Consider the following 21,043-nt stretch of genomic DNA (forward strand, 5'->3'; position numbering starts at 1 on the left):
CTGTTGCCGACCAAGCAAATCCAAAATTCAAAAACCATTTATGTTTAGTCAGCCTCTATGAGATTGAACAATTCAAGATTTGTGCTTGTGTATATGTGCACACAGGCTGTGTGAGCTTTTCAGTGACAGTTGATGACATGTAAGGCAATGTGTCTGTGTCTGTGTGTACGCATGTGCAACATGATAATTGTTAATATGGTAGGCGCAATCATGCATGTGTGTATGATTGTGTGTCTCAGGGGGAGGGCGGTGTGTATGTGTCTGTGTGTGCGAGCGTGCGTGTGCATGTGCAGCGTGAGGGAAGGCCAGTGTTGACACAGAGGCGTCAGGGTCAGTGAGGTCGTCTGCATGCAGTTGTGATACGCGCAGGGGGGACGCACAGTGGGTTTGTGTACAGACACTCCATCCCCGTGTGTGTTTTCATTAGAGGCGCCCTGCTTCACAAAACTCTCACAGCACTTACTCTTCACGCTGCTCTGACTATCCAACGCACCTCTCTCACAGAGTCTCACAGAGGAATGCACAATTTCACAGGGACACAACGATTCTTCGAAACATCACTCACCCAGTTGTGGTGCAACAAAGACAAAGCCTGAGATAACACAAGCCAGGGCGGAGAGGAGAGCCTCCTACTGCTCTCTCATGGCTGAATTTAAATTTCTAACTGTTAAAAGGTGCCTTTCCCACCAATGTGTACCCTTGAGAGGCGGGTTCAAAGAGGGCTCTGATTATTTTCTCAGTATAAGCTAACCTGGAGAATAGTGGCACCCCGACAGAGACTGCCTACTATCAGAGACGGGGCACCGTTCTCCCTGACATTGAGATTCTGTCCCTTTTTTTACGAATCCAAAACCATGCCTTTGAAAATAATTTGTGGGGAGATCGGGTCAGGTCTCTCCCTCTTTCTCTCTGTATCAGGGATGAGGGAGGGAGAACACAAAATAACATTTCAAGGATAGCACAGATGGAATGTTCAGGGAGTTGCTCTGTTTGAAAGACTGTGATTGGTTATATTCTGCCCCACATCTTCATTGAATATAGGTAGAGAATATGGTGACTCACAGAGTCAATGGTTCAATATGTCCAGATGGCTCCATCTTTCCTCTCCCCTCAAACACACAGATCTACTCTGTTTTGGACTCATATCACTTTGATTATGTACTGTACTGTATCTATACATTGCACTCTCAGCTCCAACCACTCCCTACTGCTTCAAGTCCCCAAGACACATCTCTGAACTATGGGGGACCGAGCCTTCATGCTCCCTTGCCCCTCGCCTATGGAATGCTCTCCCTCACCATCTGAGAGCTGCTCCATCACTCTGAACTTTTAAAACTGGCCTTATAAGAGTCTAAGTCATTGGGGGGGTTCTAAGCTTACATATAGAATTGTTTTAATATGGTCACACCATGGATCATTTAGCTATTTGATTTAGAATTTTAGGACCCCTTTAGGTATCTTAAAAATAAAAAATAAATGATTTGATAAAATATTGAAACTATGAAATATCACATATGGAATCATGTGGTAACCAAAAAAGTGTTAATCACAATATATTTTATATTTGAGATTCTTCAAAGTAGCCAACCTTTGCCTTGATGACAGCTTTGCACACTCTTGGCATTCTCAACCAGCTTCACCTGGAATGCTTTTACAACAGCCTGGAAGGACTTCCCACATATGCTTGAGCACTTGTTGGCTGCTTTTCCTTCACTCTGTGGTCCAACTCATCCCAAGCCATCTCAATTGGGTTGAGGTTGGGTAATTGTCGAGGACAGGTCATCTGATGAAGCACTCCATCACTCTCCTTCTTGGTCAAATAGCCCTTACACAGCCTGTAGGTGTGTTGGGTCATTGTCCTGTTAAAAAACAAATAACAGTCCCACTAAGCGCAAACCAGATGGGATGGAGTATCGCTGCAGAATGCTGTGGTAGCCATGCTGATTAAGTGTTCCTTGAATTTGAAATAAATCCCAGACAGTGTCACCAGCAAAGCACCATCACACCTCCTCCATGCTTCATGGTGGGAACCACACATGCAGAGATCATCTGTTCACCTACTCTGCGTCTCACAAAGACACGGCTGTTGGATCCAATAATGACACATTTGGACTCATCATCAAATTTGGACTCCATTGCTCGTGTTTCTTGGCCCAAGCAAGTCTCTTCTTCTTATTGGTGTCCTTTAGTAGTGGTTTCTTTGCAGCAATTCGACTATGAAGGCCTGAATCATGCAGTCTCCTCTGAAAAGTTGATGTTGAGATCTGTCTGTTACTTGAACTCTGTGAAGCATTTATGTGGGCTGCAATTTCTGAGGCTGGTAACTCTAATGAACTTCTCCTCTGCAGCAGAGTTAACTCTGGGTCTTCCATTTCTGTGGTGGTCCTCATGAGAGCCAGTTTCATCACTGCATTTGATGGTTTTTTGCGACTGCAGTTGAAGAAACTTTCAAAATTCTTGAAATGTTCCGTATTGACTGACCTTCATGTCTTAAACTGTCGTTTCTATTTTCTTATTTGAGCTGTTCTTGCCATAATATGGACTTGGTATTTTACCAAATAGGGCTATCTTCTGAATACCACCCCTACCTTGTCACAACACAACTGAAAGGATCAAATGCATTAAGAAACAAATCAAATTGAGATGCAGACTTGAGGGTTGTCCCAAGCTTCTATAGCCACAAGTCATAAACCCCACCCATAAACCATAAACCCCACCCATATCTACAATTTCTCATCTTACATTTTTATTTTAAACCTAACTCTGACCTTAAATTAAGCCTGAAAATATATATTTTTTTGTATCCAATTTTGACATTGTGGATGTGGAATCTGAATTTGTGACCTGTGAAATCTGACTTTGTGGGTATAGAAGCTAGTGGAAACCTTGATTGAGGAAAAGAGGCACACGGGAAGGGGCGGGGTCATATGAACGTGTGAGTGTCTGTGTGTTAGAGACCCCCAGAATGCTCAGGTTTAAACTCCCATTCACCACCTCTGCAAGTGTTATAATGTCAAAATACGTTTGTTGATCACCAAATATGGAGTTTCACTGAGCAACTACTGTATCTTAATTTACTCCTTAAGGCCGGTATGTAGCTACAATCACTCGTTACGGCCACAAACAGGTTGGAAGCCTACAACAGCTCAATACATTGGAGGTGCCGAAGAGGCATTTTTGAAGTACATACCGGCCGTGTCACGGGAGTAAATTAAGATAGTTACTGGTGTACTGGTTCAATGGATGCATAGCTATGTAGCCAATCTGTGGATGGACCCTAAAACGTTAGGTATAAAAATATTTGTTCAGAACAGTGGTTCTAATTGCTTCCACGGTTAATCATTAATACCCAAGAAATTCGCAGAAAATGACAGAGTGAAGGATCAAACTGCAATTGAAAGTCCTGCCTCAGTAGCCTCCTTCACTCATGCTGCCAAACATGCCCTTATTTTAAGTGTCTCTGAAATGGAAAAACAATTGTAACCATTTCCCTGTTTGGCCGCTAGGTTTGCTCATGGTTGCCCTACGTATTTGTTACATGAGAAATATAAGGAAAGCTATTAGTGTTGCCAGTACAGACATTGGTGAAAAACACAATTGCGTAGTAAACTGTCCTTTGGAGACTTCTGCTGTGCACGAGTGATGTATGGATGTCCCATTCCCTATGGTTGTTTATCTCTCCTTAGTCCCTAACACTTGTTGCATTTTTGAAGGACACTCGCCCACCGAGGGACATTCGAAAACGAGGGGGGAGGGCTAAAATGAGTATTGGGATTGAGCCAATGGCCGTGTTCGAGATCATCAAAACGACTGCAGGTGAGTGGCGACTGACTGATCTACAAATCACTTTGCGTCATAAATAATGACTCAATATTATTTGCAGATCAGTCTTGTCAGTCACAATTTATCCATGATAAAATGTGGTTATGAGCCTCTCGAACACGGCCAATGGCTTTCAGTTCTGTAGCCTTCACCAAGTGAGTGCCAAAGTGAATATTTTGTTGTAATTTAAATTAAACTCTCTATGACAATACATTTCATATATCATAAGGACATACTTTGACAGCCTAGTTTTACCATAACACAGTGGTCTGAATCTCCTGGTTTGCAGGCACATCGGGCAGGTCACATTATGCTGGCTTGCAAAGTGATATGGAATTCCCAGCCAGAGTTAGGATATCCAATTTGTTTTACTTTTAATCACCCGCAACCTGCATTTGGAATGACTGCCAAGGTAAGAGAACAAGACTAACTAAACCACCTAAACTGGAACAACCATCTCCGTAACGGGTTGGATTAGTTTAGAAAAATGTGTTTTATTTATCTTTGTGTAGCATAAAATCAATACATTTATGTGCATACAAAAACACACACATTGAAACAAAAATTACATCTAAAAATCAACTGCCAATAGAACATGCTGGGAAATATGACAACGATGGGAGGGGTTTTTGAGTGTGTGATGATTGTACCTTCTTTATAGTCAACATTTTTGGTACAAAAATGTACCATTATACTAGATTATCTGCACATGTACCCTAAAAGGTACCACACCATGTTATATTATATGTGTACCTTGAAATGTACATTATGTGTATTTTAATATTTTTGTACCCCTGGGCACAATACCGTACCCTTAACCGTAACCTTTTTTTCTGAGAGCGAATGACAAGTTTAATGGGCTCCTGAGTGGCGCAGTGGTCTAAGGTACTGCATCTCAATGCAAAAGGTGCCCATGGTTCAAATCCAGGCTGTATCACATATGGCCCTGATTTGGAGTCTCATAGGGTGACGCCCAGGTTTGGCCAGGGAAGGCGTCATTTTAAATAAGAATTTGTTAACTGACTTGCCTAGTTACATAAAGAACATTGTATATACAGTATATATTTATCACTGTGGCTGATGCAATCCAGCCCTTTGTGTAATTTAGGGCAGTGATAGGCTACCATGCAGGATTGAGAAATACTGATCTATCCTAATTTTAGTGTACTTCTAATTGCTAAAATGTAATGTCATTCATGTAATTTAAACATGAACATAAAAATAAGCATGATTTAATTGCTCATTATGTGTTTACTTATTTGTCCCATTGGAATATTTGAATTGTGCAGTTATGGTTTAGAAAATGTCAAATTATATTGCTCCTTTTTTATTAGATTTGTACAATTATTTTGGTATTAGGACAGATGGCCTAGGTAAATGCCTTTTTGATTAGGAATGGTTGGGGGACACCACCCACCTGCATGCAGGAGCCCGCCCCTGTGTGACGTCCTTACCAACGTGTCTATTTCGTGGAGAGATAGCGCGGGTCGGGTTATAAATTACGCGCTAAGAGGCACAGCAACACACGGACAACCAGGGCCATTTCGCTAAAATACAAGCCCATTACTACCGCCAAGAGCTACACCAACAGGCAGACATTTTCTTCATAGAAATATTTCGTTCCTTTTTTAAGGTACACTCAGGGCGCACAATGGCAGAAAACATGGAGGGGAAGGTATCCAACGGAGAAGCGCATCTTGATGAGCCGGTAGCCAACGGACTCCGCCACAAGAAGTGTTCCAACGAGACAACCGTGGAGAAAATAAAGAGGTTAGTCATGGCCAACTTGCTGGTGATTCTCACAGTGGCCGGGGTGATCATCGGGGTGTTCATCGGACTTGGTGTGCGCCACATGGAGCTGAGCAGGACACAGATCCTCTACGTGGGCTTCCCCGGCGAGCTGCTCATCCGGCTGTTGAAAATGATCATCATCCCCCTGGTGGTGTGCAGCCTGGTGTCCGGGGCGGCCAGCATCGACCCCAAAGCTCTGGGCAAGCTGGGTGGCTGGGCGATGATTTTCTTTTTGGTCACCACTTTAATTGCATCAGCCATCGGGGTGATCATGGCGTTCATCATCTCCCCCGGATCAAACACCGGCTCCAAGCCAATTTTGTCGGATGACGGCGAGCTGCCCCAGGCCAAAGAAGTGGTGGACTCCTTCTTGGACCTGATCAGGTGAGATCATGGCAGGGGTGGTGATTTAGGCTTAGCAAAAAGGGAAGACGGGCTGATGTGGCATCTATCCATTTGGGGGTAGTTCACTGCCTTGTTTTGTCACCATGACAAAGTGCTCACACGTGGCAGACCCATTAGCCAACAGCAAGCTAACGAACCCACTGTTTGAATTTGACCGGGTCTCCTTTTTGATGTTGCTTTGTTCCCCCAAATTAGGCATACATTCCCATATATTAATTAGAAAACCGAGCAAAGTAGTCTGGCTGCGCTTGTATCGTCTTTAACACTTTTACAGTCAGTGCTCTCTTGCTGCGTCAGTACAAATAAGGTCTCTTGAAACTGTGAAGGGTGAGTTCTCTCCCTGCTTTCTGGGATTGTTGGTGATATCCGCGCCATCCAGTTTAATTAAAGGCACAGTATCCCCCAACCGGCCGGGGTTCCCTTCGCCCTGCGCCCAGAAAAGAATCTCGCATACCTCGGTCAAGTCCACACACCGTGCCATCATAGCAAGACGGTTGAGAAGGTATCGGTGTGCTAACGAGCTTTAGTAGTTGCTAACTACACTAGCCAGCCAATGAATTCCTCTTGCTGTAACATAGGGGGGTAGTTGCATCAGCTCATGGTGCAGCCGGTTAAATCCTCGAAAGTTTATTCAGCGTCCAAGGACAGATGGATGTCTTGACCTGTCCCCTCTTGTCATTCCAACCCTCTTATCATCAGAAAAAAAATTACAACCTGTTTAGCCTACATACCTGATATTATGTAACACATGCATGTGCTTAGGACAAATACGCTGCATGGGAAACATTGTAATGATCGTCGCAGCGTGTGTGGGGCGGTAGTTCTGAGTAGGTTTTTGGGCTGGCCCCTTTCTTTCTAGGAATAGACCCTTGTATTTCCAAAAATGGGCAGTACATTTCGTTCCAGCCGTGTGCTTTTTTTTTTTTTTTGACACGGACGAGGAACGATTTCTTGAACATTCCGTTCTTTCAAATAAAACTTGTGTTGGTCACATACACGTGTTTAGCAGATGTTATTGCGAGTGTGGCGAAATGCTCTTGCTTCTAGTTCCCCGACAGTGCAGCAATATCTAACAATGTTTGGTAGTGAGTGGAAACGCCAAGGGGATGCTTCATATTTATACATCCCGTGACCTATCTTGTCTCATTGTTGTCTGTGCTTCTACTGCTTTGATGCCCTAAAAGCCTCTCAAGCGTATGAGTCAAGTCGTTTTGACTGGCCCGGGAGAGGGTGATCTCTTCTAAATGGAGAGCAAAAGGTGTTAGTGGGGGAATGTGTGCGCGTGTGTCGAGCCACTCCCTTTTGTACTTCTATTTATCTAAAGGATGACCACGGCTATGCCAAACTGAGCCTTGATTCAGAAACAAACCATCCTTTTTTACTAATTTAATATACCATATATTTCTACGGACATTGAGCCTACTTCTACGCACTCGCTCTCAATGTAACCTCGCTGTTGGGTTTAGGAAGGAAGTGGTGAACAGTTTGTCACCAAAGCCTCATGTTGGCGCTTACAGTACTCAAAATCCACTAGGAATGTGGTACAAAAGTGTCAGTCTGCCGTGAGCCCTTACTGCAACAGAACTTATGTCATAAAACAAACTATTTGCTGGACCTTGGGTGTTGTAAACCGTCTCCATACACTGCTGTTCCATAGCATCAGGTTGTGTTACACAGATACCCCCTACAGCAGGGGTGTCAAAGTCAAATGGACGGAGGGCCAAATAAAAAAATCAGCTACAAGACGAGGGCCGGACTGTTCGAATGTTCATTGAAAATTTTTTAAATGACGCATATAGTCTAGTGAACCTAATTGAACCTACTGAAAACCTAACAAATATATTACAATATGATCAGATAAATAAAGCAATATTTTCTTATGGCTCTGTCAGTAATCTTCTAATTTTCAACAGACACAAAAGACAAATTTCCTTTATATAAATATCCCCATAACATGAACATTAAATGAAAGAAACCGGTATTCAAGGCACCATCAGTAGACTATATTTTCTATTTTAGCAAAAGTGGGCTAAATTTACTTCAAAGAAAAAACAATAATAGCAATTTTCTATCATCCACTCAACTGAAATATTTTTAAAATATAATTGGATTGAAATACAAAAAAATAAAGTGCAAAAATCTATTAATCAAAAACAACACTTTGTTTAAGGAGAAGTAACATGCAGTGAAAACAAATATTAAATTTTAACTTTTAAACTTGAACTGAGTAAAAACTCTAAATATGTGATTGCACAGTAATGTTCACTTGTTTGAGGTTGAGGGTGATACTTGGTGGTGTCCCATCTTTTCCACAAGTTCATCAATGTTCGGGGTAAGGCTCTGAGCTGAAGAAATCCTCAGAATTGAGTGGAGGTGTTCAGCAGTAAGTCGACTTCTGTGTGATGTTTTGTTCAGGTTCATCAAAGAAAACAGTTGTTCACACAGGTATGTGCTGCCAAACATAGACAACGTTTGAGCAGCCTGGATGCGCAGCTGGGGCATTGTGCCGGGGAGGAAACGGGCAAACTCCGCAGCACCCACTGCCGCATATTTTTCCCTCAGTGCATCATTGCATTGGAGGTCAATCAACTCCATTTGGAGGTTTGGTGGTGAGCTTTCCACGTCAACAGCAAATGGGTTACCGAGCAGTTCCAACCTGCTTTTTTGTGCTTCAAAGTCAGCAAATCGGCGTCGAAAGTCAGTGGTAAGCATACCTATTTTATCAGCCAACTGTGTGCTCGGGAACGCACTGGTAGAGAGCTTCTCTTTCATGGTCTGGCAGCTGGGAAAGTGGCTCAAATTTTCTTTCCGCATCTGCGTCTCCCACAGAGTCAGTTTGGTTTTAAATGCCTTCACTGTACTGTACATATCAGAGATGACACGATCCCGACCCTGCAGCTGCAAGTTTATTGCATTCAGATGACTCGTAATGTCACACAGAAAAGCCATTTCACACAGAAACATTTCGTCTCGGAGTTGTGTTGTGTCTTTCCCTTTGCTGTCCAAGAACAGACAAATCTCCTCACGAAGCTCGAAACATCTTTGAAGCACCTTTCCCTGGCTTAGCCATCGCACCTCTGTGTGATAAGGCAAATCACCATGCTCCGTTTCTAACTCCGTCAGAAATGCCTTGAACTGGCGGTGATTCAAACCTTTGGCTCTGATAAAGTTAACTGTGCGCGTGATGATGCTCATTACATGCTCCATTTTCAAGGCTTTACCGCACAACGCTTCCTGGTGTATGATACAATGATAAGCTGTCAGCTCACCTGTCGCGTTTTCCTCTTGCATCTTTTCCCGTATCTTCGCCACCAGTCCGCTCCTGTGTCCACACATCGCAGGTGCTCTGTCGGTTGTCAAACCCACAAGTTTTTCCCAAGGCAGCTCCATCTCATTTACACATCTTGACACCTCTTCATACAAATCATGCCCCGTAGTTGTGCCATGCATAGGACGTAAAGCCAAAAACTCCTCTGTCACGCTTAGGTTGGAGTCCACTCCGCGGATGAAAATTGACAACTGGGCAATGTCAGAAATGTCGGTGCTCTCATCCACAGCCAAGGAATATGCAATAAAATCTTTTCCCTTTTTCACAAGCTGCTCTTTTAGATTGATGGACAACTGGTCTACTCTCTCGGCAATGGTGTTTCTGCTCAGACTCACATTTAAAAAGAGTTGCCTTTTTTCTGGGCAAACTTCGTCACAAACTTTAATCATGCAGTTTTTGATGAAATCCCCCTCCGTAAATGGCCGGGCTATTTAGCGATCTCTTCTGCCAAAATAAAACTGGCCTTGACAGCAGCCTGGCCTTGTGATTTGGCTTTTTTGAACAGAGCCTGTCGAGATTTGAGGCCTCGTTTTAATTCCTCTGCCTTTTGTAGCCTTTGTTCCATGTCCATATTCTTGTTTTTGTCCGCGTGTTTCGTTTCATAATGTCGTCTCAGATTATACTCTTTCAGTACCGCCACACTTTCTCCACACAGAAGACACACAGGTTTTCCAGCTACCTTCGTGAACATATACTCCGACTCCCACCTTGTTTGAAACCCCCGGTTCTCAGTATCCACCTTCCGTTTTGCCATTTTTGATGGGTATCTGAAAGTTAATTTTACTGTGATGCTGACGACTGCTGTGCCAATAAATATTGAAATGAAGCAGCCTACTGCTCGGTGCGTCACCTTTGCATTGTGGGAAATGTAGTATTGGTGCGTGTAAAAGATCTGCGGGCTGCCGGCTTGCTGCGGGCCGGTTCTAATAATAAATCAAGATCATCCCAGGGGCCGTAAAAAACCTTCTTGCGGGCCGGATGTGGCCCGCGGGCCTTGACTCTGACATATGTGCCCTACAGTGACTGTTAACAGGAAGTGCTCAACTGTCAAAAGGTCCTTTGTGCGCATGTCACAAATTTCCTGCATCACAGGCACATCCTAGGCTAGGCGAGGGGAGTCATGCCCCCCCCCCACTGCTAGATTAGGCTTACTAGTTAGTGGTTTTCAAACCTAAACATCTTGCCAATCATTTAGCCTATCACATGTTGTGCCTCAATTGGATAATAAAGAACGGCCTATTCTCCAGGGCTCAAACTGAGCTAAAGGACCCTGTGTTTTCCGGTAGGATTAGAAACCTGACTAGACCACACCCAATCTACAGAGAAGTCATTGTTTATGGTGTGCCCCCTCGTCTTTTCACCGTTAAAAAAGAGCCTCGCTCAGGTTATTTCCATTCATTTGGAGGCCCATTCTTCACACAACCTAAACGAGGCCTATGTCTGTTTCTTTGGGTTTATAAAGAGAAGCACATGTAGCGTCTCTAAATTGATGCCATGCAGCCAGTCTCGAGACTCCTTGAGATGTAGTCTAGTATGGATTGATGCCAGTTTCTGCCAGCGGCTTACTTCTTGTAAAACAATTCGCTAGCAAGGCAGATGTACTATTTTGCTCTATCTGGCAGAGGGAAGGCAGCCAAAAGCACCACCCCATATACTCAACCTTTAAATTATTTATGAAGTTCACAATCTTTTTTGTTGTTGTTGTCAGTCAGCTGCTCTGTTCCTCCCGGTCAGCATTATGGGTGACCTCTAAACCTCAAAATTCATTGTGGGTGGTGAAAGTCAGAGGCTACTTTCCAAAGTCTGTCTCAGCCTTCAGCTAGTCCAGACCCCCTAGGTCCCAGTCCAGACCCCCTAGGTCCCAGTCCAGACCCCCTAGGTCCCAGTCCAGACCCCCTAGGTCCCAGTCCAGGAAAATGTCCTAAATACACTTCAAATTGTTATCAAAGTCAGATTACACGGGTGGGGTGGAATTGGGTAATGCATACGCTTTAGTTTATAATCCTTCACCTATAGTTGTCGTTATGACTTAGTAACTCGCCCTTTGCATAATACGATCTACAAGTTGCGACAAAGTGGTCTCTCCTTCCAAATCCAACGCATAAGGAATCCACTCGTTTATAATACTTCATTTCTATGTTTTCAATTCGGATTAGTCTTTCTTGGATGCGTGTGGCTCTCGGCGGGGAATCAATGAGAAAGGTTGTCAGTCTCGGGAGGACACACACAGACACACAGAAAGGCCACAAAGGATGATGGTTAATTGTGCCTCTTGCGTGACTTATGTGGCTCATTAAAGCGACCACTCTCTGTCGGGGTCCCGTTTTGGCAGCGGCCGGCCCGAAGAGCAGTTCACTACAGCAGAAACGAGGATCCCTTTAAAGTGTGCACGCTCACACACTGTATTTCACTCCTCTCTCTCTCTCTCTCTCTCTCGCGCTCCTCCGTTCTCTCGCATACATACTAACACAATATCACAAACAGTTGTGGCAGGTTCTCGTAGTTACAAATGAACTACGACCGGCTTAAACCGGTCAATGGGTTAAATAAAGGTCATAAACCAACTGAAGTGGGATACGGCATCACATTTCCCGACCAGGTACGATAAACCCTCCCTCCCCTTCCACATCCCGGTTTACTTTGCTGCTTATCTCACAAGAGGGTTGCCGGGCACCTTAATTGCGAGGACGGGCTGGTGGTAATGGCCGGAGCGGAATCAGTGGAATGGGATGCCCTTGGGTCCGTTCCAGCCATTATTATGAGCCGTCCTCCCCTCAGCAGCCTCCGCTGCTTATATCCACCTGGCTCTCATCTGTTTTTGCTCTCCCGCCTGTCAGCCCAATGCGTCGTTCACAGGTATGCAGGCAGTGTTGTACCTCTTGTTTGTTTACTGATCAAGGTTTGATATGCCCAGTAACTCATTCACATGGAGTGACTGGTAGTGTTGGACTTCAGTTGAAAGTCATTGTCTGTCCCGTTTTTGACTTGTTAGTTTAACCCCGAGACGTAAACCCACAGACAAACATACAGGACAATGGAGGGTAGCTGTTATACGTAGACGGCGTTAAGAGAGAAGGGCGGCGCTACTATTCACTGGATTTGAATGGGGAGGCAAGTCATTTAAAAAAAAAAGCCTTGGGACAAAATAATTGGTCTGCAGGAACAAAGAAAGTTGGAGGTAGAGTATCAGGTGTTGCGTCAATCACCCCCCCCCCCCCCCCCTTCCTGTAACATGCCTCTACAGTTCTCTCTCTATGGCATTTGGTTCACCTACCTGAGCAGTATTTCAGGAGTGTCCAAGACAGAGAAAGCGTTTATTATATATGTTTTTATATATACATTTTTATATACCTTTTTTATATACTTATATATAAAATTCTTATTTACAATGACAGCCTACCCCGGCCAAAACTGGGCCGATTGTGCGCCACGCTATGGGACTCCTAATCACGGCCGGATGTGATGCAGCCTGAATTCGAACCAGGGACTGCAGTGACGCCTCTTGCACTGTAAACACAACACACCCAGCACCACTCTTCACATGTCCCCAGAAGATCAGGCAGGCTGTGTTGTGTGTATTTCTGCTGTTTTTACCAACCCCTTCGCTCTTTACTCAAACACCACGGTAATGTGAATACAGTACCAACCCGCTATTACACTAAGCGTGTACACCGCATTGATGGCAAAATGTCAACTGCACATTTTTACAGTAACATGACAAACAGAGACGTACGCACGGCTGGACGCACGCACACACCGCATGCCAAAACTGGACCCTGGCCGAGATGGGTTACGGTTTAATATGTGCTCTGTTGCACGTTCAAAGTAGTGTGTCTACTTTTCCTTGGGTGTTTGGGCCTAGATCCGGCTGCCACCCGGGAGCGTTTGTTTCGTTTGAGGGTGTTTCTGTACTGGTCAGGGAGGGTGTATCAGTCCTTCGCCTGCAGCCCCGTCTGCGTTGTCTTTTTCCCTCGGTCTATTCCAACCACCACCCGATGTCCCAGCGTCTAGCCGCGTTAATTTGGCTTTAATGACCGTGGTGGCATTGGGTTGTCATGACACGGCCCACGGTGACATTGGGTTGTCATGACACGGCCTACCAGGAAGGAAAAATAAGGAGGGGGGGTTAGGTGGGGTCGGCCGGGTATTAAATCTAAACAGAGATATGTGGCCATCGTCCAGCGAGTTTTGGGCAGGCAGACGGTTGTCCGCTGAAACCTGACACCCACGTTAACGTCACTGCTTCCTGTTTCTGTGGGATCTTCACTCCCAGCCAGAGCAAGATGTTTTTATTTATTTAACCTTTATTTAACTAGGCAAGTCATTTCCGTTCCCTTTAAAAAAAAAATATATATATATATATATCTATATATACCAAGTCCTGCGACAGCCATGGAAGTGGAGTGTGTTGAATTGACAGGGTTTGTTAGACTGATAGCGGTCAGCTTCCTAGAAGTGTGGTTTAAGGGCCACTTCTACCTTAACTCATTCTACCCTCAGTCACATGGTTGCGGCCGTTTAATCCCACAATGCGCTGTTTCCTGTCCCGCCCGTGTTCAGGTCAGAAAGAGCTGCAGGATAAACACACGAAACAAGTTCATCCCTTATTACTTTAAATCCATATGGATGTTGACGGAGAGGGACGTGTGGGGGTGTGACTTAGTGCTCTGAGGAGAGTTGGCCTGTATGTGGCTTTATTAAGGAGTGGTACAGTAACTCCACTGGGGTGAGTCTGTGCTGTATCGTAGAGCAGTAATCTGCCCACCTCTCTCTGTGAGGTCTGGGTTTGGGCATGAAATCCCCGCAGCAGCAGTTTTTGGAGGCAGGTCGGAGGATTAAAACACTGACATTTTTTCCCGCTTTTCCCACATGACAGAACTCGTGGTTGGTTCCCTCGTGAGGCGTCGGTGCCCGAGGGTATAGGCGCCGAGTTAGCATACAGGGATCCTGGAAAGATGGCTTAGAAGTTAGAACAAGGAGTTCAGTTAGGTGTTGTATCCCGTGGGTTGTTACCTTTAGCCACAGACCTCGGATCAGTTTACCTTTCCCCAAATTCCATTTTTGGAATGATAAGTTAATGATGGAGATAAATACCCATTGATATTTGAAGAGTTGAATTCAGAAATGCCTATTTAAGCTTAGTTCAACTGTTGTACCCCACCAGAACTCAAAATATAAGTGCATTTTACACCAATGTTTGTAAATATACACTGAATAGCATCAAAGAATGGTTAAGGCTATGTGAAGGGTCAGTTCTTTTATCCATAGCTGTGTATGTTTTTGAGAGGCACGTAGAAAGCTTAGTTACGGTTTCAATTAAGGATTCTCTTTTGAGCCATTTAAGGGGGGACACTCCAAATGGACTGTAGATGAATGTCCCGTGGCGACTTTTTAGATGACTGTCCCGTGGCGTTCTCTTGTAGAACCTCTTGTAGAACGCCAAAGGGTACACGGCTCTCCGTATACCGTTACACACCAGAAAGTCAAGCCAATACATTTCAGCCCTGACTGTCACACACCTGCACTAGCAGAGTCCCTCAGAGATGAAGTGACTGAATGTTTCCCTTCCTGTAATCCCCCCCCCCCCATCCCCATATTCTGGTTTCTAGCTGTGGTTTCTGATCATCATTAGGGTCACTGTCAGCACAGCTGTTGCCTTTGTAGTGTACTGAATGTGTCTCTTGTTCTCTCTTCCAGAAACATCTTCCCCTCCAACTTGGTGTCTGCTGCCTTTCAGTCTGTGAGTGTCCTCTTGTACTGCACATACAATAGAAGGAGAGACACCGAGACGGAAAGGAATAATCCCACTCAAACTCTTTTTTTTTTGTGACATTTTTGTTTTCCTCATTAGTCCGCTGTTGATACGATCCCAATTTTGTTTGCATGTCTGCAATCGCGTTTTCAAGATGCAGGGCTTTCAAAAAGCAAATTGTAATTTGTCCCGCGACGCAAAACGCGTCATCATGATGATGTGGCAAGTTACAATTGGCCGTTTTGAAAGTCAAATATCTTGAAAACGTGATTGCTGACATGCGAAGCATGTCAAGGTTTTTAAGGCTTTAAAAAAAAAATCACATAATTAGTTAAACAGAACACGTCTCACATCGGTGTGCTAATGAAATATGTCCCTCTCTGTCTGCAGTACGCTACCAGTTACAAGTTTGTGACCAAGAATGTTTCTAATGGCTTGCCCAGCATCACAGTGGAGAAGGTGCGTTGACTTGAATGCCGAAATGAGTTTGTCATCTAAATGGGCTGTCACATTTGACTTTCTAATATCTGTTATGGCTGTTGACAGTTTGAACGTATCTAAAAGGGCATCACTCACGCCGACCTGAGTTACCGCGTTGTGTTGAGTGGCTTGTGTGTGTGTCTAGGTTCCCTTTGGCACAGACCAGGACGGTATGAACATCCTAGGACTGGTGGTGTTTGCCATAGTGTTTGGTGTGGCCCTGAGGAAGCTGGGAGAGGAGGGAGAGATCCTCATCAAGTTCTTCAACTCCTTCAACGAGGCCACCATGGTGCTGGTGTCCTGGATCATGTGGTAAGGGAAGCCGTTTGCCCAGCAGCACTGCAGGGACTAGATCTGGGTGTGAGAGAGGATACGCGGATGATGTGTGTGTGCGTTTTGCCACCCCACGTTTGTTCTCTTCCACAAGTCAACTCGTGATTTGTACTAATAATATGGTATTTAAAAAGTGTTTTTCAAGGACCTTAAGTCACTAATTGTTGTATTTGTACTTGCTTCATATGTGGTAATATTGATGCATATTTGTTATTTTTTTAAAATTGTATTTGTACTTTGGATTGCGTCCTTACAAATTCATAACTGTAACCCACCTCTCCCTCCTTTCTCCAGGTATGCCCCCCTTGGAATCATGTTCTTGGTAGCAGGGAAGATCGTGGAGATGGAGGACGTGGGAACTCTGTTTGCCAGCCTGGGCAAGTACATCGCCTGCTGTATCGTCGGCCACGCCATCCACGGCCTGCTGGTCCTGCCGGGCATCTACTTTATCATCACCCGCAAGAACCCCTACACCTTCCTGTGGGGCATCTTCACCGCTCTGGCCACCGGCTTTGGAACCAGCTCCAGGTACGGTTGTAGTCACTAGATCACCATACTAGAGAGGATGGTAAAATCCTTAATTACTCTTATACCAAGGTTGCTCTGTACCGTACCAAGAATGCTCAACTCCATTACTATGCAGTTAAAATACAATTATTCAAGTGACATGTAACATGTTACCAAAAGTGTTACTGGGAAGAGAAACTTTGGTGAATACACACACACACACTCATGCTCTCCCTCTCTCTCTCAGCTCTGCCACCCTGCCCCTGATGATGAAGTGCGTGGAGGAGAACAACGGCGTGTCGAAACACATCAGTCGTTTCATCCTGCCCATCGGGGCCACGGTGAACATGGACGGTGCCGCCCTCTTCCAGTGTGTGGCGGCCGTCTTCATCGCTCAGCTCAACAACATCCCGCTCAACTTCATCCAAGTCTTCACCATCCTGTGAGTCCCGCTCCCTCTAGTCCGTTTGATTCGGTTCCGTTTGATTCGGTTCCGTTTGATTCGGTTCCGTTTGATTGTGTTGGCTAAAGCGGAGCAAATTCAAATGTAGTAGCTGTTCTACACGCATGCTAAACAGACTTGAATAAAGCTGGGGTCAAACTCGCCAGGCTGAGTATTAGGAAACGCTGTGCTCTTTGAGTGGCTAATTCTCTGCATGTCCCGCCCCCACTGTCAGAGTGACAGCCACGGCGTCCAGTGTGGGAGCAGCAGGGATCCCCGCGGGGGGCGTGCTGACGCTGGCCATCATCCTGGAGGCAGTGGGACTGCCCACCAGCGACATCTCCCTCATCCTCGCCGTCGACTGGCTCGTGTGAGTACCTCGTGTTGACTGCAGTTCTATTGGAACAGCTCCTCCATCACACTCTATAATGCTGTCGTATACATGTCACAACACCCTGCGACCGTTTGTCTGATTCATACACTTGACACAGCATTGACATGACAAACGTCGGACCATTGTTTCAGGGACCGTACCTGCACCATTCTGAACGTGGAGGGCGACGCCTATGGAGCCGGGCTGCTGCAGTGGTACGTGGACCGCTCTGACAAGCCCAGGGAGGGGCCGGAGCTAAGCGAGGTAAAGCTGGAGGATGGCACGCCCGCCTTGCCGGAGCACTCGCCCCTCATCGAGGAGAAGGAGAGCAGCAGGGGCGCGTGCGACGAGACGGCGGCGGCTCGCGGCTCTGAGAAAGAGTCGGTCATGTAGAGTGTTCGCTGATGTGTCATCGATGACCCTCCGTTTGACCCCTCAATCATGCCAGAAAGGAGGGGAAGAGGGCCTTTTTAGACTTCCATTTAAAGACGATTCCTCTCCTTGTGTCTTCTCTCTTTCTAAGCGAGACAGAGGTCCAGGTTTGGTGGGTTGGTGGGGGGGAGAAAGGAGAGTGTGAACAGAGGCTGTTCAGATTTGAACGGGACAGTGTTTTTGATTAAGGACTCTAGATTAGAGTCCTTTGAATGCTGCTTTGGTTCAGAAGAGCTGGCCCTGACTTCCACTCCCTTTTTAAATATTTATAACAGTAACCAGTCTTGAAAAGGCAAATATCTCCATGTCTTCTATATCATAGCCGCATGTACAGTTTGTTTCTCTGTTTATGAAGTAGCCTGCACTAATTCTCACTGTACTCTGTGAGAGTAGATGATGAAAATTCCAAAGTTATCACACAAGATCCTCTGTACTGTATGATGTACCAAATTAAGTTGAATCCTACATTATGTTCCACTGCTGGGAGAAAGGACTTTTCTCACACAAGAACTGTGGCTCTGCTCAATGCTTCTAATCTGTAGCTGTTTTTATCCCAAACATTTCAGTCAGTCTGGGGCCAAGCACAAGAGGGTTTGCACAGTCCAAATGGAGGCTTCATGTTCTCACAGTGGTTTTACAATGTTAAAAGAATGTGTGAGAGGTGTTGCAATAGAGATCCTATTAAATTACTAAGAGGGGAAATGTCATATCTCAAAGTTTCAGAATGGGACAAAATGGCAGCCATCTTGGTCAGGGCGAAATCCAAAAACAGTCATGGGAATGAATGGCAGTAGAGGCATAGGTGATGCATTTCCTGCTTTTACTTAAGCAGGGGGGGGGGGGGGGGAGTAAGGCATGTGATACATCATGAATTGTGCTATATTTGAGCTAGTGTATGGCTGTGGATCGACTGCATTGTTTGAATAGGAATGTTGGCATTTTAGCAGTTAATTTGAAAAAATGTATAGGATCATTCCTCAAACTGTCTGGCTAGCTAGCTAATAGACACATGGAGTGCAGATCAATTTTTGTTTTACACTATATTATCACAGCACTGGCAAACCATGGTTGACCACCTCCCTGACCAACACGGCTGACCTTGATAAGGAGGTTAATGGCCATTCTAGTGTTTGAATTCTTAATTCTATGGGTGTTGCCCTTCCTGTGCCTTCACTAGGCTAAGAGTCGCAGTAACCTAATGTTGCATGTCCTATGTTTATTGGGGAATAGGACTTCTGGCAGACGAGTGGGAAGATAAGTGGGGGGAGTTACAGTGAGCAAGTCTGAGGCAATTTCATTTAGAGGAATACATTATGAAATTTTGATTTGTCTCTATGACAAAGGTGTATCTTTTAAAGCCAGGGGTTATTGACTGTAGGCCGTTTTATCAATTTGTGTTTATTTCACTGCTTTTTTTCTCTTTTTTGAAATGTATTTCTTGAATCAGATATACTTCAAAGCAGGCGAGGCCAGTGGCTGAGTAGGAACATACTCGTCAGCCTCTTTTTGGATCAGTTCTACTGTTTTAAATTGTCTCCAAACTGGCTTCCTTCCCTTCATCAAGTGAAGAATGTACCTTACCCAAATCATGAAAAACTTTTATTTGTAGACTTATTAATGTTATTTGAAAGTTTATTTTTGCTAGTTATTTGATGCTTTAATAATTTGTTGGTAATAGCTTTTTATACTCAATGTTTATCATTCTGCACAGAGCCGCTTGAAAACCTTTTGGCGAGACAGCATTTTATTTTATTTAACTAGACAAGTCAGTCCCTATGGGACTCCCGATCAGGGCCGGTTGTGATACAGCCCGGGATCAAACCCGGGTCTGTAGTGACACCTCTAGCACTGCAATGCAGTTTCACCACTTTCAATGCAGTTTTACCACTTTCAAAGCAGCAGCACCTATGGGCCAGTTACTTGTGTTCCAGTTCAACACTTACCTGCTCTGTAAACTGTTTTCCTGAGCAAAAATAAGTGACTATAAATCTACTCGCTGAGCTTATTTTTTGGGGGGAAAGTGATTTACAACGGTAAACCTTCAACAGTGAACATACAAGCAAAATGCTGCAAAAACTTTTTAGCATTCGTCTTGGCTATCTTACTGTACTAGCCAGGTTGATTAAGCAATAAGGCCCGGGGGTGTGTGGTATATGGCCAATATACCACGGCTAAGGGCTGTTCTTAAGCACGACACAACGCGGAGTGCCTGGATACAGCCCTTAGCCGTGGTATGTTGGCAATATACCACAAACCCCAGAGGTGCCTTATTGTTATTATAAACTGGTTACCAACGTAATTAGAGCTGTAAAAATAAATGTTTTGTCATGACCGTGGTATACCGTTTGATATACCATGGCTGTCAGCCAATCACCATTCAGGGCTTGAACCACACAGTTTATAAAATCTCTTTTGGAACGTAATTGTCTTAAAGGGACAGCGTCCTATTTTGAGATGTAAAACAAATATTCACAATGACATACTTTTAAAGAAAATAAGGGAATGCAATTAATACTTTATTCTTTAGAACTGCTTTGTAATGGCTTGCATTGCGAAATTATATTAAACGGGTTTTTTTATACATTTAATAGCTGCATATAGAGAGAAAGCGTGCCAACATATGGGCTCTGCATGACCCCAGTGCATCGATTCTTTAAGGCCCAGTCAGGCCGACTGGCCTATTCGGGCCAGTGAGATAAAAGCTAATAGGCCGTCATTGTAAATAAGAATTGGTTCTTAAATTAACTGACTTGCCTAGTTAAAGGTAAAAAAATAAATAAATTGTGTTGGACCCTGCCATAGCCTATGAATAGGGCCCAGACCATGACCCGGTTCATGAGATTAGGAAAAACTCCAGGCACCAGAAAAGACACCTATGAATTATTTTGCTACGCTACTTTTGAACCTGTGGTGCCACCTCTGATTCTGCAGCTTGTCCCCCCCCTGCTGTCTCTTTATGTTTTGTGCAATGCTTTAAAAAAAACATTCCACAGGGTCTTTGTGTGTGTGTGTGTGTGTGTGTGTGTGTGTACAGATGTATGTGTGGTGATGGTGGATGTGTAGTCAGTCACCATGGTCACACGATGACATAGTTACTAGAGCTGTAGAGAACCACGGTTTTGCTCTGAAATGACTCCGTTATTTCTAGAAATAAAATACTTTTTTTATTAATATTCACTTGTTGACTTTGCCTCTTATTTCATATTTCTAAATAATAATACGGATAATCTATGACATTTAGCAGGCGCGACTTTCAGCCCTGCCCGTATTCTTTTTGCGCCCCCGGGAATCAAACCCATTATCCTGCCGTTGCAAACGCCATGCTATACCAACGGCGCCACAGAGGACCTAATGGTAATGGCTGTGTACAGAAATATT

The 21,043-nt window shown here is 44.6% G+C and overlaps 1 protein-coding gene across 1 annotated transcript; it reads left to right on the plus strand.

Annotated features, from left to right (window-relative positions):
* The first annotated feature begins 2,799 nt into the window (after window positions 1–2,799).
* slc1a5 (solute carrier family 1 member 5) lies at window positions 2,800–20,842 on the plus strand. Its single transcript, XM_021587427.3, has 8 exons — window positions 2,800–5,997; window positions 15,044–15,086; window positions 15,489–15,557; window positions 15,724–15,890; window positions 16,206–16,439; window positions 16,666–16,860; window positions 17,096–17,230; window positions 17,386–20,842. Exons 1-8 carry the CDS (start codon window positions 5,474–5,476, stop codon window positions 17,624–17,626), a joined length of 1,608 nt encoding a protein of 535 aa, XP_021443102.2. The 5' UTR covers window positions 2,800–5,473; the 3' UTR covers window positions 17,627–20,842.
* Window positions 20,843–21,043: the final 201 nt, after the last annotated feature.

The sequence above is a fragment of the Oncorhynchus mykiss genome, chromosome 27 (genome assembly GCF_057628025.1).
Source record: "Oncorhynchus mykiss isolate SJ-2025 chromosome 27, ASM5762802v1, whole genome shotgun sequence".
Classification (NCBI taxonomy): Eukaryota; Metazoa; Chordata; class Actinopteri; order Salmoniformes; family Salmonidae; genus Oncorhynchus; species Oncorhynchus mykiss.

Coding starts and splice junctions, on each gene's coding strand:
- slc1a5 (XM_021587427.3), top strand. CDS start 5,474: ATGGCAGAAAACATGGAGGGGAAGGTATCCAACGGAGAAGCGCATCTT. Junction 5,998..15,043: donor TCCTTCTTGGACCTGATCAG/GTGAGATCATGG, acceptor TCTCTCTTCCAG/AAACATCTTCCCCTCCAACT. Junction 16,861..17,095: donor ATCCAAGTCTTCACCATCCT/GTGAGTCCCGCT, acceptor CCCCACTGTCAG/AGTGACAGCCACGGCGTCCA.